The sequence below is a fragment of the Gigantopelta aegis genome, chromosome 3 (assembly GCF_016097555.1).
Source record: "Gigantopelta aegis isolate Gae_Host chromosome 3, Gae_host_genome, whole genome shotgun sequence".
Lineage (NCBI taxonomy): Eukaryota > Metazoa > Mollusca > Gastropoda > Neomphalida > Peltospiridae > Gigantopelta > Gigantopelta aegis.
Genome location: NC_054701.1, coordinates 54257710 through 54276985, shown reverse-complemented (window position 1 = coordinate 54276985; position 19276 = coordinate 54257710). Strand labels below are relative to the sequence as shown.

General features: G+C 37.6%; 1 protein-coding gene across 3 annotated transcripts in view; it reads right to left on the bottom strand.

Moving 5' to 3' along the window:
• LOC121368246 overlaps positions 1-19276 on the bottom strand; it is a 60735-nt gene that overhangs the window by 38888 nt on the left and 2571 nt on the right. For all 3 annotated transcript variants that reach the window (XM_041492892.1, XM_041492893.1, XM_041492894.1), the window contains exon 2: positions 1818-1869. In XM_041492892.1, coding sequence (XP_041348826.1) covers positions 1818-1869 — 52 coding nt within the window. The remainder of the gene's footprint in view (positions 1-1817; positions 1870-19276) is intronic.

Genomic DNA, 19276 nt, shown 5'->3' with positions numbered 1-19276 from the left:
GGGCACGTGGAATCCTAGCCCATTCTTCCTGCAGTGCATGTGACAGTTGCGGAAGCGTCTGAGGCTCCGGGTCACGCTGGTGTACACGTCTGTCCAGTTCGTGCCATAGATGTTCAATGGAGTTGAGATCTGGCGATCTTGGTGGCCATGGCAGCACATTAATGTTCTCATTCTGTAGGAAATCCATTGTTACACGTGCCGTATGCAGCCTGACATTGTCCTGCTGAAAGAGTTCTCTCTGTCGATCCAAAATGGGAAGCATGTGACGGCGAAGAATTTCATCCCGGTAGCGTACAGCTTGCCTTGTACGAACACAAGTTCACTTCCGCCGGTGTATGAGATGGCTCCCCACATCATGACACTCCCTCCACCGACTCTGTCAACTTGAGCGACGCAGTTGTTGGCAAAACGTTCATTGTGGCGTCTGTAAACACGTTGTCGTCCATCACGTTGCTGTAGAAGGAAACGTGACTCGTCGCTGAACCATACTCGCCGCCAGTTTCCCAAGTTCCAACCCTGTACATTCGTGCACCAGCGAAAACGTAAATGTCGATGTTGACGTCGCAGGACGGGGCCAACATACGGTCTCCTAGCCCGTAAACCAGCTTCTCGAAGTTGATTCCGAATGGTTTGTGCAGACACCCTTCTCAAACCAGGTATGCGTCCAGCAGTGTTCGTTGCTGTGGCAGTTCGGTGACGCAAGTGCAAAACCCGGATGTAGCGATCTTGTGCTGCAGTTGTTATGCGAGGTCTTCCACTTTTGGGCCGGTCTTCAGCTGATTGAAACTGCTGGTACCTGTCCCAGAGACGTGAAATGGTGCTCTGATGGACCTTGTGGCGTGCGACTGCTGACTGCGATTCACCTAACTGGAGGCAGCCTATTGCAGTGTTTCGAGTCGGCAGTGAGGAGGGATCAAGGCAGATGAGGAAGCCCCATGGGCAGTGAGGAGGGGTCAAGGCAGACGAGGAGGCACCATGGGAAGTGAGGAGGGATCAAGGCAACCAAGGAGGCACCATGGGCAGTGAGGAGGGATCAAGGCAACCGAGAAGGCACCATGGGCAGTGAGGAGGAATCAAAGCAGACGAGGAGGTACCATGGGCAGTGAGGAGGGATCAAGGCAGACGAGGAGGCACCATGGGCAGAGAGGGAGGCACCATGGGCAGTGAGGAGGGATCAAGGCAGACGAGGAAGCACCATGGGCAGTGAGTAGGGATCAGGGCAACCGAGGAGGCACCATGGGCAGTGAGGAGGGATCGAGGCAAACATGGAGGCACCATGGGCAGTGAGGAGGGATCGAGGCAACCGAGGAGGCACCATGAGCAGTGAGGAGGGATCAAGGCAACCGAGGAGGCACCATGGGCAGTGAGGAGGAATCAAAGCAGACGAGGAAGCACCATGGGCAATGAGGAGGAATCAAGGCAACCGAGGACTCACCATGGGCAGTGAGGAGTGATCAAGGTTAATGAGGAGGCACCATGGTCAATGAGGAGGGATCAAGGCAGACGAGGAGGCACCATGGGCAGTGAGGAGGGATCAAGGCAGACGAGGAGGCACCATGGGCAGTGAGGAGGGATCAAGGCAGACAAGGATGGACCATGGGCAATGAGGAGGGATCAGGGTATAATATCCTTGCGCAATATACATTCGTGCAATAAATAACATGGCAAAACTAGTGGTATGTGGTTCTGTCTATATATGGGATCGCATCCTCGTTTTAATGATTATGGCATTTACAGTTGTCAAGAAATTAATATGTGATACGAGATATAAACAATTATTATATGATGAAAGTAGAGACGAGTTACCTAGTACTTACCATGTATAGGAAGCCTGTCCATTTTAAACAAACATTTACACCTTTTGGGGTCCTGTAAAACAATATTATAAAACATTGTTACAGTTTATTGGATAACCATCAATACAAGGGCCCCTTACACTACCCGTCCGTTTGAATAGTTATGTTCAATTATTTTCCCCAAATTCATCATCGACAATATACAACACATCTCTGAGCATGTATGCACAAGATAGATAGATAGATAGATATACAGACAGAGAGATATAGCTAGATAGCTAAATAGATATACATGTAGTTGGTTTATACAATAATAATATGTTTACTTCTATAGTAGACTGCACTGTAAATGTAAGATCAAACTTGTATTCGATAATTTTGTAGTAATAGTTCGACAGCCAACCTCTAAACCTCATATACCTCAAGGACGGTGACCGATAAGGATTTCTAAATGGTGTGCGGTTGGGTTAAACTATACTTAGAACATTGATAAGTTGCTATTTTATATTTTAAAAACTCGGGTAAAATTTATATCTGTAAAAATTAAATGTAGAATATTTTGTAATTGATTATTTTAGTCATGTGTCATGTCATAGGGTTTTACGTGTACATTCAGAACAAGCTGTTGTAGCGCACGCCTGTCGTGGGCACAAGAGCCGGCTCCTCCGTCCATGACAGGAAAGGTGGGGGGAGGGGAGAGGAGGGACCGCCTGCACTGGCAAGTGCAAGGGAGCATCAGCAGCCCGATCAAATCGGTAGCAGGCGGGTGGGGGTGGTGGTGGTGCTATGGAATTTGAATGGAGCAGTTAAATGCCAAAGAGAAAAGGGTGCGCAATTTTGATTGAGGGAATTTGGCGCAATTTTGAACGGTCAGTCGAAAGGTAAATGGCCGAGCTAATATAGGTTTTGATATTAGTGAATCGTGAGTAGCTCGTTAATTTTAGACCTTTACGATGCTGTGGTGTCTCCCTAGGTTGCCCATAGGGCCCTTATAAAGGGCCTGACCGTTTCTGGTCAAGGCATCACCAAGTAGATTATTTTAGTACACATCGGCGTAATTTATATTGATGGCCACACACAGGTGAGAGGGGAAACGACATTGTCTCCGAGTGTTAATTCCGGCTTTTACACGTGTTATGCCACTTAAAGGAATGCCAAAGCAAGGCTATTGAACTGGTGTGCATATTCAACGATACATAATGCACATTATTGCTTAATATCAACAAGTATAATCGTATAGTTAATTAATAAAACGGTTAAATGTGACGGCTATTATATATAACGGGCGCAGCCATTTTGTACCATCCCAGTGAATACGCCCTCTGTCGAGCTGGTGGTTACGTAATACCTAACGTGTCACGCATGGGCGTATGGGGACTCTTTGATTTAGGGGGCTGGAGGGGTTGATTTGCCTTTAAAGGTAGGGTCAACTCAAACAAGAGCCTTATATGTTGGAAAGATGCATACCCGGACCACCAACACATACTGACACTTTAACAAATGAAAAACGCGTAACTTTAGAGTTAATAAAAAAACACGATTATTCCTGCTAACTGGGGGCAGCCATTTTGTTTCGTTTTTGTGATGCCCGGTGGTATAGCTTGGGGCGAAGTGACATCAGCTCCGTCCATCTTCTCTATGCACAGTGTAAACAAACGCTCTAATTTATGACAAGGCGCTTCGCTTTCATTAACCTGACTTATAAAACAACATAAATGACTTGATAGTATAATAAACTATTCAACTAAATATATTTCAGGTTACATCAATAGAACGAAATGGAGTTATAGTATTTTTCTTTTTTTAAAAAGCCAAAGAAAACATTGGTACTATTAGGCCAATTGGTAGGGCACGTTCAAGCAAAAAACGACCACTCACGATACCCAAGTGATACTTTTCTTTTCTTTGGGACGACGTAATTGGTCAGTTTTGTGATTTTAGATGGGAAAGTCTACTCAATCAAGGGTTTTACAGAATTACTTACAGTAATAAAGCAGGGCGGTTGGTAATGTCCATTACGATTTGAGGTGTATCCGTGCTGTTATAACACAATACCCTGTGATCTTCATAAAAGAGGCACGTGTTTTAGTGTATCTAGACACAGTGTCTGGGGACCGTCTAAATATACACCTGCCAATCAGGAACCACAGGTACAGGCCACGGAAAAAAAAGACCAATTGACCAAGAAAACACTCCGATTTCAGTACGTGGGTTAATTTATGTATGAAACATAATACAGCTATTTCAACACTTTGACAATGGTGGTTTATTTTGTATTGAAAAATAATATATAATTGTTGCTGGCTTACTAGGATGGATATTATTACAAAACATTGCGATGCATCCGCAAAAATCAGCTATGTTTTGTTTCTTCAGTTCGAAGACTAATTGACCCCTCCGTACAGCGTGATTGACAACCGTGCTGGACCAATCATGTTTCGCGGTTCAAAAACCGCGGGCCCAACTTTGCTTGGACGCCATTAGGTTAGACAACATCATTTTTTTCGATGTGTAACGTTTCTGTATAGTTAGCATTAAAATTAGCTAAAATAATTGTCTCCTCCAACTGAATTAATCATAGTAAACATATACTTCTGCTGACATGTGTTAACAGCGATGACAACTATGCGGAGCCTACGATTGACGTAAAATCAGTGTTTTCCTGCGAAACCGTCACATGGTTACAGTTATTTTATGATCATGGTATTGAAAGTGAAGTTCTGCCGAAATCCATCAAACTTCAACTGATATATAAATTCTACGAAGGTAAGAGTTTAAAAATCACTTTCCCGCCATTTAATCAGTCTTCGATTTTAAGAATCCGTCGTTAAACAACACGCAGTGAGACGAATGGCCAAAATAAAGGTTTTGGCAAGACTTCCGATCGTTCCAGCATTCAGTTAATTCAGGCTTAAGTTAGTTTTAGGGTTAGTGATAGTATTAACAAGCATGCTGGAACGTTTGGAAGTCTTAGGTTTTTTTCCTTTTCTTTTTGTTTGCATGTGTGTAGGCGCGAGTGTGTGTATGTGCTTTTGTGTGTGTGGGGGGGGGGGGGGGGGGGGGGAGTGAGGGAGTAACCTATATGGTTGTGAGCTCTAGGGGTATAAGGAAGTATTGTCTGGAAAGTTATAAATTAGGCAAATTTTATGTAGGAAATGTTTTGAAGCCAAAAAAATATCAAAAAAATTAATTGTGATTTTTTGCAATCGAAGCAGATCTGCCGGTTACAGTTTCTCGGTTTGATTCGATTTAAGCCAGTGCATCACGACTAGTATACCAAAGGCTGTGGTATGTGCTATTCTGTCTGTTGGATGGTGTATACATATAAAATACACCTGGCTACTAATGTAGCAGGTTTGCACTCTAGACTATACACGTCAAAAGTCCAAAATGTTTGACATCCAATAGCTGATGATTAATAATTCAATGTGCCCAAGTGGTGTCTTTAAATAAAACAAACTTTAACTTATCCATTAGTCCCCCTCCACCCCACCCCTCAATTAAAACAACCCAATTTTACCATAATATATATTAAAACAATTCCTCACCTAACAGCAGATCAATTACCAATCTTGGGTAATTTATAATAAATACCAGACATTTTATTTTTCCTTTATTGTTATTCTTAGAATTTTCAGCTTAATGGTTTCTGCCAGAGGGTACTGAGGCTAAACTTATGTACCCTAAAATCTGGGAAATTAATAGATATATGTTTTAATGTTTAGATAAATGATAGTAAAAGAACTGCTGTTTATAAAATGTTATGGTCATGTGCTTGAAATGTAATGTCCTAACCCTAATTTCAAAACATTTCAAACCCATAACCACCTAGATCAGGCACTTACATCTGTTTTGTTTTTATTACCTACCCTAAATGTGATTTTCTTTTGGAGACAGTAGTTTTGTTTTTCATCATTATTTTATACCCCAAATTTTAGCAAAGCATAGGCATTTTTCTTCTTCCACATGTCATCTTATATGTAGCTTTGTGCAACTTTCTAATAGAAATCAAATAGCATCATCAAAATTAAATACATTGTTTACTACTTTTCTTAATTTACTGCTATACGTTTTAATTTTATACTTTGTTTAGTCACACTGATTTTGTTTCCTGTTAAAAAAAAAATTCCTAAAATTAAATTAAACTTTAAATTAATAAAACGATATGTAATTAAGTTACAGACTAATGTACTTCTTCAAATGGATGTGAAATACTTAACATGTTTGTTTTTATATATTTCAGCAACTGGACCAATGGATGTGGATGTCGAAAATGGGATTCTGAAGACAAACTATTAAACAAATTACATTGCATCTTGATATTGAGAACAGAATGATAGAAATAATAGAACAGGTTCAACTGATATGTGAAAGAAAAACTGGGGCAGGGGGTGAAATTGCTGCTGAAAATGAAACACTTTCAACAATTTCATTTAATACAATATTTTATTGTTTTTGACATATTGTTGCTAAGGAGTAATTCAGACTTCCAAGACTCGGGATTCAGTTTGACACCACCCATGGTAATGGTAATCCTTAATTGCTCAGTTGACTGTACAAGTTTCGAGGATTTGGAGATGGATGCCACAGAAAGATAAATTTTTTAATAAATATATTTACCTGGTACCAGACTGCACGGGGATTAATATGTAAAGACCCTCTCTTTGAGAAAAAGGAAAATGTTAGGAAGTATTCTCATAATAAATATTAAAGCTTTGTGAGTACATTTTGTGTGACAGTAGGATAACTAATGGGTGTGTGTGTGTGTGTGTGAGAGAGAGAGAGAGAGAGAGAGAGATTGGATTGTGGGGACCAGAAGCTTCAAGTTTGATTCCCAACAGTTGTTGCCACAACACATGAGTTTGTATTTATTTAAACACTGTTGTACTGGCTTAATTGGCAAATATTTTACACTGTCCAGCTATCCTACTTTTTCGTACATTTTGGTCTTTGTCCTATTTTTCCTACTTTTTCTTCAGAATACTGAGTTTTTCTTACTTTTTTGTTTGAAAATGCCATGAATTGCTGTTAAAGTGTGCATATTCCTTGTGTTATTATAAAAGTCATCAGTTATGGGAATTATTTTAATTTTTCTTGGCAGCATATATCTCCCAATTTGTGGCACCATATAATCTCAACATATTAAAGTTACACCCTCAAAGCCAACATATTTTCCAATGATTAACATGATTATAATGTACAATGTGTATGTATGACTTCAGAATCTATAATACATTATGGAATACTTAAATTAATCATGCTAACTGTTTTACTGTGCATCAGCATTCCTATGCATGTAAATATGTATATTGATTAATATAGTGTACAGTAATTTGAAATAACTGTTTAACGTGACCGTTACATAAGATCACATTATTTTTGATAGAACACAAAATACATGTACAAACTGAGCACCACATAAAAAGGTGTTTTGAGCATGAATAATGAATGTCGCTACGTACTGTTTCAGTCCTACTTTTGTCCTACGTTTTCTATATTTTCATTCCTAATTGTGTCCAACTTTTTCAAAAGGGTGTGCTGGACAGCCTGATTTCATAAAGAGGGGATGGGGCACCCAAACGTAAACAGTCCTAATATGTCTTGTCAGAACGAAGACGGGCCAATATGTTAGTATACATAACTGGAGGCCCAAAGATGTGGTCCCCACCAACTCGCCCTCGGACTATGCCAGTTGTAAAAAAAAATTAAATATATTTATTTTTATTGAATTTTTTTTAATTTCGTGTATGGCTTTGGTTTCATAAATAGGGCAAGTGCCGTATATCGGTTGGTTCAAGCAGTGCATCTATGTAAGAATACACCCACATAAACTTCGCAATCCCACAATCTAAACCACTCCTTGCATAATTTTGCACTTGCGATTGTATCCTGCTATAGTTTTGTAACCTTTCATGCATAAAATTATAATACAATGATGGCATTCCCCCACGCCTTGTATTTTAATGTTACTGCTCACGCCTCCGCTCACGCCCCCTTTAAAAAAAAAAGACAAACAAACAAAACATTTAACGCAACCCGACCGAAAATAAAGACGCCACGGTTTTAAACAAGTCGAGGCTGGATCGACGCCGCGCCTTCTATCCACTTGTTCCTCGGCATATATCGGGATTCCATAAATATAAAAGTCGAATAACAACAACGAAAATTAAGATGAAAAAGAAGAAGAAAAACGAAACAAACAAGACATTTTAATTTGTCAGTTCTGACAAAAGTTAGCATAGGATATTTTAAATCATCTTTTGCTTGCATTCGACGTTCGTCACTTCCGGGTTCTTGTGCTTCGATTTACTGAAGTAAAAATGGTTTCGTCGATTTAACGTGATTTAAATCGACGAAACCATTTTTACTTCAGTAAATTTTATCGAAGCACAAGAACCCGGAAGTGAACGTCGAATGCAACCAAAAGAACATTTAAAAAATCCTATGCTAGTTTTCCTTAGTACCTAGTACCATAATTTTATGCACGAAAGGTTACAAAACTATAGCAGGATACAGTCGCCTGTGCCAAAATTATGCAGGCAGTGGTTTAGATTGTGGGATTGCGATGTTTATGGGGGTGTATTCTTACATAGATGCACTGCTTGAATCAACCGATATACGGCACTTGCCCTATTTATGAAACCAAAGCCATACACGAAATTAAAAAAACAAAAAAACAATTAAAATCACAACTGGCGTAGCCAGAGGGTGGGTTGGTGGGGACCACATGTTTGGACCTCCAGTTATGTATACTGACATATTGGCCCGTCTTCGTTCTGACAAGACATATTAGGGCTGTTTACGTCTGGGTGCCCCATCCCTTCTTTATAAAATCAGGCTGTCTAGCACACTCTTTTGAAAAAGTTGGACACAATTAGGAATGAAAATATAGAAAATGTAGGACAAAAGTAGGAAAACGTAGAACAAAAGTAGGACTGAAACAGTACGTAGCGACATTATTCATGATCAAAACACCTTTTTATGTGGTGCTTAGTTTGTACATGTATTTTGTGTTCTATCAAAAATAATGTGAATCTTATGTAACGGTCACGTTATACAGTTATTTCAAATTACTGTACACTATATTAATCAATATACATATTTACATGCATAGGAATGCTGATGCACAGTAAAACAGAGTTAACATGATTAATTTAAGTTTTCCATGTATTATAGATTCTGAAGTGATACATACATATTGTACATTATAATCATATTAATCATTGGAAAATATGTTGGCTTTGAGGGTGTAATTTTAATATGTTGAGATCATATTGTGCCACAAATTGGGAGATATATCTTGCTGCCAAGAAAAATTTAAATAATTCCCATAACTGATGACTTTATAATAACACAAGGAATATGCACACTTTAACAGCAATTCGTGGCATTTTCAAACAAAAAAGTATGAAAAACTAAGTACTAGTATTCTGAAGAAAAAGTAGGAAAAATAGGATAAAAACCAAAAAGTACGAAAAAGTAGGATAGCTGGACAGTTTGTAAAATATTTGCCAATTAAGCCAGTATAACAGTGTTTAAATAAATTATAAACTCATGTGTTGTGGCAACAACTATTGGGAATCAAACTTGAAGCTTCTGCCCCCCCCCCCCCCCCCCTCCAATCTCACATACCCCGCCCATTAGTTAGCCTACTGTCACACAAAATGTACTCACAAAGCTTTATCTGTTCTAGAGGCATAGGTAGATAAAAAATAGTAATAAATATTATAAGACAACCCATGCCTACAGAACAATAATAATAATACAAAATAAAAATTTAATTAAAAGTATATATATATATATATTAAAAAAAAGAGAGGCAAAATTATATATATATATATATAACATGAAACTAAACCACAGATTGCAGTTTGCACAATTTGTTTAATATTTATTATGAGAATACTTCCTAACATTTTCTTTTTTCTCAAAGAGAGGGTCTTTACATATTAATCCCCATGCAATCTGGTACAGGTAAATATATTTATTCAAAAATGTATCTTTCTGTGGCATCCATCTCCAAATCATTATCCTCGAAACTTGTAGTCAACTGAGCAATTAAGGATTACCATTTGATGGGTGGTGTCAAACTGAATCCCAAGTCTTGGAAGTCTGAATTACTCCTTAGCAGCAATATGTCAAACACAAAACAAACAAAAAATATCGTATTAAATGAAATTGTTGAAAATGTTTCATTTTCAGCAGCAATTTCATCCCCTGCCCCAGTGTTTCTTTCACATATCAGCTGAAACTGTTCTATTATTTCTATCATTCTGTTCTCAATATCAAGATGCAGTGTAATTTGTTTAATAGTTTGTCTTCAGAATCTCATTTTCGACATCTAATCAATGACTCCAGTTGCTGAAATATATAAAAACAAACATGTTAAGTATTTCACATCCATTTGAAGAAGTACATTAGTCTGTAACTTAATTATATATCATTGTATTAATTTAAAGTTTAATTTAATTTTAGGAAAAAAAATGTTTTAACAGGAAACAAAATCAATGTGACTAAACAAAGTATAAAATTAAAAAGTATTGCAGTAACTTATGAAAAGTAGTGAACAATGTATTTAACTTTGATGATGTTATTTGATTTCTATTAGAAAGTTGCACAAAACTACATATAAGATGGCATGTGGAAGAAGAAAAATGCCTATGCTTTGCTAAAATTTGGGGTATAAAATAATGATGAAAAACAAAACTACTGTCTCCAAAATTAAATCATATTTAGGGTAGGTAATAAAAACAAAACAGATGTAAGTGCCTCATCTAGGTCGGGAATCATCCCACTATCCCTGATTTCACTAGCCCTGGTACCACTAGCCCTGAAAAATGACCAATTAATGGCTGCCATGGATGTTCCATTTCTTGAGACTACTCCCCTGTACATATAAACTATTAATAAATAAACATGTCTTGTTTTACTGATTAGGTAGACACAATAGATGAGATACCCATTTAATGCCTCAATTAAAAACGTGGAGTACTTACTTAATGTTGCAAATGTGACTATACAGATAAATGCTTGCTGTGCGTTATGGTGGAGGTAACCTTTGTAGAGGGTGCCAGAGGCAATAAAGTACGCACAAGTAAAGGCGGGCATGAAGTGGAGATGTAGCGAGACTAAGAATTTGAAATGCAATGTGTTTATTGTAGTATCTGAGGGGTTAGTTGTCAAACAACAGTACGAACACAATCACGCTCCCATTGTTGGTGACATTGAAGCTCATGGAGAGTACAGTGCTATTACCATAAACACTATCGAATAAAACATTTATTTAACTATATTCATTTTTGTAATTACTTATTTGATTTAGTTTGTTTATAATGGGGATGACAACCGGTGGCAGTAACAGCCAATATGACTGACAATCTGGGGCTAGTGGAACCAGGGCTAGTGGAATCAGGGCCAGTGGGGCTAACTCCTAGGTGGTTATGGGTTTGAAATGTTTTGAAATTAGGGTTAGGACATTATATTTCAAGCACATGACCATTTATAAACAGCAGTTCTTTTACTATCATTTATCTAAACATTAAAAAATATATCTATTAATTTCCACTATTTTAGGGTATATAAGTTTAACTTCAGTAGCCTCTGGCAGAAACCATTAACTTGAAAGTTCTAAGAATAACAATAAAGGAATAATAAAATGTCTTACCAGTATTTATTATAAATTACCCAAGATTGATAATTGATCTGCTGTTAGGTGAGGAATTGTTTTAATATATATTATGGTAAAATTGGGTTGTTTTAATTGAGGGGTGGGGTGGAGGGGGACTAATGGATAAGTTAAAGTTTGTTTTATTTAAAGACACCACTTGGGCACATTGAATTATTAATCATCAGCTATTGGATGTCAAACATTTTGTACTTTTGACATGTATAGTCTAGAGTGCAAACCTGCTACATTAGTAGCCAGGTATCTTTTATATATATACACCACCCAACAGACAGAATAGCACATACCACAGCCTTTGATATACTAGTTGTGATGCACTAGCTTAAATCGAATCAAACCAAGAAACCATAACCGGCAATCTGTTCCGATTGCAAAAAATCACAATTATTATTTTATTTTTTTTGGCTTCAAAACATTTCAGGGTCCCTACATAAAATTTGCCTAATTTATAACTTTCCAGACAATACTTCCTTATCCCCCTAAAGCTCACAACCATAGGTTACTACCTCACTCCCCCATCCCCGCCCCCCCCCCCCACACGCACATACACACACTCACGCCTACACACATGCAAACAAAAAGAAAAGGAAAAAAAGCTAAGACTTCCAAACGTTCCAGCATGCTTGTTAATACTATCACTAACCCTAAACCTAACTTAAGCCTAAATTAACTGAATGCTGGAACGATCGGAAGTCTTGCTAAAACTTTCATTTTGGCCATTCGTCTGTGTGCAGTTTAACGACAGATTCTTAACGACAATATATACATCGAAGACTGATTAAATTAGTCAGTAAATTCCATTACATTGGAGGGAAAGTGATTCTTAAACTCTTACCTTCGTAGAATTTATATATCAGTTGAATTTTGATGGATTTCGGCAAAACTTCACTTTCAATACCATGTGACGGTTTCGCAGGAAAACACTGATTTTACGTCAATCGTAGGCTCCGCATAGTTGTCATCGTGTTAACACATGTCAGCAGAAGTATATGTTTACTATGATTATAATTCAGTTGGAGGAGACAGTTATTTTAGCTAATTTTAATGCTAACTATACAAAAACGTTATGTCGTCTAACCTAATGGCGTCCAAGCAAATTTGGGCCCGCGGTTTTTGAACCGCGAAACATGATTGGTCCAGCGCGGTTGTCAATCACGCCGTACGGAGGGGTCAATTCCTGACGTGACACGTTAGGTATTACGTAACCACCAGCTCACCAGAGGGCGTGTTCACTAGGATGGTACAAAATGGCTGCCCCCTTTATATATAATAGCCATCACATTTAACCGTTTTATTAATTAACTATACGATTATATTTGTTGATATTAAGCAATAATGTGCATTATATATCGTTAAATACGCATACCAGGCCAAATGCCTTAATTGTCCCCTCCTTTAAGGGACGACAGGCAAATATAAAATATGATAGGGAAAAGACCTGTGATTTGGAGGAGCAATGACCCCATGTCACGTCACCTCCACCCCCACGCATGCCCACCTAACACCCCCACCCCACCTCAACCCGGCCACACCAATGATGGTGGTTGCTAATGGCGTGTGTCCAGGGCAGTATTATAAATATAACTCATATTGCTGTTAGTGGTCAGTGTATGCAACACTGTGGACCCGCTACCGTTTGGGCCTTAGGGTACATAATATTTGATAACGGATTTCAAATATTGCTGTACAGTTGATTCCAGACATGGCACAGGTGAATTTGCTTACAAGACCATTGATGTTTGGATCATTATAACTAAATAAAGCGTATGTTTTCTTTCCCATTCTGGATTGTGCTTAATGGTATTTGTAGGAACATTTTCCCTAATACTATTGTATATTAACAACCGTGAAAGTGTGAGCGCTGGCAAAGGTTTAGTTTAAGAAAACATTGACTGTTTTCTAGGTTATGTCATTAATGTGGAAACTAGTGCCACCATGTGTATCTAAAAATATATTTGTTATGTGTTACAGAGGGTAGATCCAACATTATCTCTCACAGGAGGACCACTTGATGGCCTGGTGTACAGAGCTCGAACTTAAGAATCTGTCTCCCACGGCAATATTAAAACAAAAGTACCGTGGGTGAAACGGCCCACCGATGACAATTGAAAAAAGAGAAGACTTTTGCAGGAAATAAGTAAGACTGAAAGGTTACTTTCCTGTATGTAGACATATTTTAAATGTATTAATGTTTATACTGGCAGATAATGTACACCAGGTGTAAACATTTTGCCATCATTGAGGAGCTTTACCGCCGGCAGTTTTGTGCCGTCGGTGATGTTCCCTACCTACTGCAATTTATATCTCAACGACGGCAATTGCCGTCGGTGCCGTCTTTACGTTTTAGCCCTGGGTGTACAAACATGTATCTTTGAAAATAACGCAGTGACTATGTCCGATGACATTAAAATGACATCAGTTCTTTTTTGGTCTTTCGTTTTGAAAACAAATTATTAAAGATTGTCCATGCAGCCTTACGCAGTATGAGTTCTTCAAATAGTTGTTGTTGTGGAAAGAAAGAAACTATACTTGGCCTCATGCGCAACCAGAAAAATATTTATGTTTCAACAGAATTTGGGACATTCTGAAGCATGTTACATGTTAAAAGAATGGATTAGCTATTCTATTCACCTGGTTTCTTTCCAGTAGAACACAAGGAGTGAATTACCAAGAAGACTGCATCTTCCCGGACAGTATCGTAGATATCGAACAATTTCAAACTAAAGTGCACAAGCCATTCCCAAAGACAATTTGCAATATCTCATCAACAGAATGTGATGATGCGTTTATAATTAATACTGTTTTAGATTTACTTTAGAACATGACGATTGTATTTTTGGAATTCATCTTTTTACGCAGTATTTATCACGATGTGTGTGGTAGTCGGCTGGACCTGAGCGCAAAGGATTATTACGAAATGTGGCGTAGGGTAAGTACAAAGAAAGCAGTCGGCAGTACTTTAAAAGATGAGAAGCGGTCAGAACGATGGGAAACTAATAAAACGGCCTTGCGTATTATATTGTATATTGAACACATAACTAGGACCATGTATTATCAGTGAGGGAAATAAAATAGATAAAACAAAATATTATATTAAAAGTCAAACACAAAAAAACAAACAAAAAAAGACAAAAAAATAAAAAGTTGGGTATAAAGCAATATATCTCAAAATGTCCAAAACAAATATGTTCTAGGATATGTCCTTAAACAAAATCAACAATAAAAATGCCCTTAATACCCCAAGTTCGACTTTCGAGAAACATCGCATTTCTCTGCCGGACTATAAATTGTACATGTACTTTCATTTCGCGCATAGTCCGAATCGGACGTAGAAAATATATTGGGTTTTTATTGGAACCGCCTTGGACTAGTTCGCGCAGTACTAGTTTTCTTCAATCAAACAAAATGTAGGACTCACCTGGCATGGAGTTTTACAAATAATATGATGATGAGTTGGCTGAAAAGTGACCACAGTCCATACTAGAGAATATAACACGGCTAACAGTAGTCTACAATCCATATCTCACTGACCCGCATTTCTTAATGTCGTCTATGGTTACGGTTGTCGTTCAGCGCGAAGAGGCGCTTGGGAGATTTTTTTTCGTGTCATTTGTTACAGGTTGCCTCATACTAAATTATTTATCTTCAGTAATAGTTGTTAGGATCAACTCAAATAGTTACGCGTGCATGCGGCCTTCCGTCCGTGTATGCATGTGTGTTACCTATAATGACTTTTAGATACAAAAGCTGCTCCATCCAGTTTATCCAAATTGAGGACAGTTGTGAATGACAGTCCCCCCCCCCCCCCCCCCCCCCCCCCCCCCCCCCCCCCCCCCGAGAATCTCACTTTTTCATTACTCCACAAAAATAGCATACACATCTCAGGGTTTAATTTGTATAGTGTTTCATTTGTTTATAAAAGGATTTCGATCAGGGTATGGCCCTGGCGTAGTAGTCTGGATTGTTATATCATGATTTTGGGCTTTGCATTCTGTTTTGGGTTGTTGTTTTTTTGTTTCGTTTTTTTGTGCTACATTTGGAATAACTATTTAACAAATTATTTATATCCCAAAGAAACATAAATCCATAGACATATGGGGCCATGCACCTCAATCAAACCTCTTTTTTTCCCTTGTGCGATTGCCCCCCCCCACCCCCTTCGTGAGGGTGACTCTCCCCAATATAAAATACAGACAACGCAATGTGTATTCGTAAATGTCACGCATATGCGTTTTTAAAACTACATTATGTGTGTATAAAAATTAACGTTTAAATCTGGGACACTAATTAATTATACAGAATCAGAAATATGGCTTTGTGGAAAACAAATATGATAAATTATCTATTAAAGCTAGTTTGATAAAGTGTTAATGAAGTCAATAGTATAGACTTACATATATGAATATATCTTTTAAAAGACTGATATAAGGCAAAGACAACATAATATTATAATAAATGGAAATAACTTGATGTTTTTAATACACTGCATGGGCCTAATTTCACAAAATATCGTAAGCCTAGTTTTGCACGTAAACGTAAATCTACGACTAAACAACAATTCTTATTACGGTAGGGGCCTACTATTATAGATCATCAAATATACATGTTGTTAGAAACACACATATTTCATTTTCTTTTGTCCTTAAAATGCTCCATTTTCCTTAATGATGTAATTTTCTTCGTGAGATAGATGCCAAACACTTGTAAAATGTATGTCTGCCCGGTATAACTGCTAGTCTCAGACGTAAACGTACGATGTTTTGTAAATTGGCCCCAGAGTTTCTCTTATTGTGTTAACATCTATTTATTTCTTTGTTTGAAGCCCATAGGAAAACAACTCCAGATGATGCAAAAATTAATATGTCACGTTATAGTTCACAATTTCATGTTCCCAAATTTAACGTATACGCATGTACATGTTTACATACTCATAGTGTCATCCACTAGCCTCAATCTAATTAAAAGTAGCTCCACTGGTTAATTGCATAGACCAGTAGAGGTAATTTTAATCAGATTGTCAACAGCCTCAATCTAATTAAAAGTAGCTCCATTGGTTAATTACTATAGACCAGTAGAGATAATTTTAATCAGATTGTCAATAGCCTATGGTTAATTAATCAATGTGCTATAGTGGTGTCGTTAAACAAAACAAACTTTAACATACTCATATGTAAACGAATGTGTTCGCATATATATATATATATATATATATATATTAATTTTCACAGAACTATTTGTACGTATACGAATAATGAATACGACGTTATTCCTGTTATGTCCAGGTAGTTATTAAATTATTACATTATAGGTTGTAACAGACTTTACATGAAAAGAAATTGGCAAGCACACAAAATAATATTTAAAAACAACAACAACAAAAACCTGCCATGCTGAACGCAACTTTAGTTTGGGTCAACAGTTATTTCCTCATTTGGGAAAGCCCCCGTGTAGGAGGAAAAAGTATACTTGCATCCGGTCATGTGATATTTCTTTCTTTGGGTACAACTTCCTGGTCATATTCAATAAAAGAACCAAGCAGGACCACGAGTATGAAAAGAATGTGTACTTACAGAAATAAAAATGAATTAATTTCTGAGTCATCTAAAGACGGCCTGGGAGTGAGCGGAGGTGTGTGGACCTCGCTCCCTGGCATGTGTGCGGTAAATTATATATGGGGTGACGTGTCTAGACTTTGACAAACGATGTTTCTAGGGGATCAAGTCATATTCCCTTGAAAATATAATTTTAAAAAGAAGGAAAAAAACCGTCACGATATAGGTCGGCGAACTTAGAATTCTGTTGTCCGGAGTTTATCGAAGCTTAGCTGAATGTGGGTGCTGTCGGGTTTCTTTCTGTAGTGTCTGGATTAGTAATTAATATCTGATTTTTTTTTTAAATCAAGGAACTCGAAAATGGTCGATGTAAATGTATTTGACGTCAACATAGGATTGTTGTGGTATTAGAGCGGAAATCTTTGACTACTTTTTGGTGGTCGGCGATTGCCAAAACATTACATAGTTTGGTCTCTGACTGTAATGAGAGCGTATTTATGTCCAAATGTCCGTCTAGCTCTCTTACAGTCAGAGTACCCGGGTGTGTGTGTGTGTGTGTGTGTGTGTGTGTGTGTGTGTGTGTCGGGGGGGGGGGGGGGTGTCAGGCTGATTTTTTGCCGGAATTAAACTAAAATGCCCGACAATATTTATTCATATTGGCAGTTACAAAGGGTTGCAAACGAATCACTACGCATTTTTAATGGATTACAACGGGGAAGCTGAAGCTGGTTCGATATTCAGCATTCAATATTGAATATTGCTCTGACAGAACAACATTCAACATTAAGTTTTTTTCTGAATTATACAACGTTCTTTAAAATCTAGGATACAAATTAAAGTGTATGTCCTATGATAATATGATGAATCTAGGATGGTTCAGGGATAAAAATAATATAGTGGCTCGGAAATAAAGCACAGAGCTAAGCCTCGCCAAAATCTACAAAACAATGATTATATAGCAAAATATATATATGTGATAAAAATCAATGTACCCTCAATTCTGAAACTAAACATACAATGTTTATTAAATAGCAAACAGGATGGCTCAGGGGCAACTTCCAAGGTAACTCCCCGTGAAATAATATGATAATACATGCAATAATAATAATACACAGTCATTATTATTATTATTATTATTATTAGCCTACTACTACCATTTTGGAGTGGAGGGGGTGGTGTTTTATCTAGTGTGTGTGTGTGTGTGGGGGGGGGGGGGGGTAAAAATGCAAGATTAACGTGCTTGCACACACGGCAGGCTGAATTTGTCCCTGCACGTAGAACTGGATTCCACTGGGTTAAGTACTAATTAAGCCAACCTTTGGAAGGCAAATCATGCGACAGTAGGTCCCTATACTGTTTGTTTTTTTACGCTATACATTAAACCGAATGACCACTTTGCAAATTAGTCAAAATAATTTGCAAACTTTTAACGAAAAACGACTGACTGGTCGTGTGCCACATTGGTGACACTGGAAAACATGTTATCCGTTTTTGAACCAAGCATTAAAACGTTGTAACCGTCTAGACCCTATCCCTGCTAAATTCCATGCACACGTGCCTGATAATAATAATAATAATAATAATAATAATAAATGGTGAGTTCATGTTCCGACTGTTTATTATTTTATATCAGCGTATTCAGTTATTTTCCTCATGAAATAATATATTTTTTTGCCATGTATATAGCCGGCCCTCATTTGCCAAGTCTCTATACACGGCGGTCGTTTATGTAAAATTCAAAAATACATTATAAGGTTGTCGTATATATAGCCTCATCACTACGAGTTTGTTTTGCCGTATTTTTCATGACTTTTCATAAGAAGACTTCCAAATTTTAAAAATGAAGCGTTTCATGTAATTCCCTCGATCGTAGTTCAGTTAAAATGTTTTGGATCATACAATAACTAGGTTTGGTATTCCAAATGAATGTAATTTCCATTTATAATCCATATTTAGAGAAATAAGGCCCACTGAATCCGTGATTGAGCGCCTTTAAATCCAAAATGTGGTATTATTGAGAAAAAACTAATCATTAAGTATGGTATTGTTATCAGCTGTATTGGCGTTTGTGTTTCCCATTAAAAGAATAGAATCCATCGACCTATGTGTAGCTATTTCAGATTATAACATGGCATACTGGTCTTGGAAGTGTGGCGATTCGGCAGGAGGTATATAAAATGAGCAGAGAAACATGAACAACTTCAGAAATAAATCGAAGTTTAAAAATAACGAGACGTTTTGTG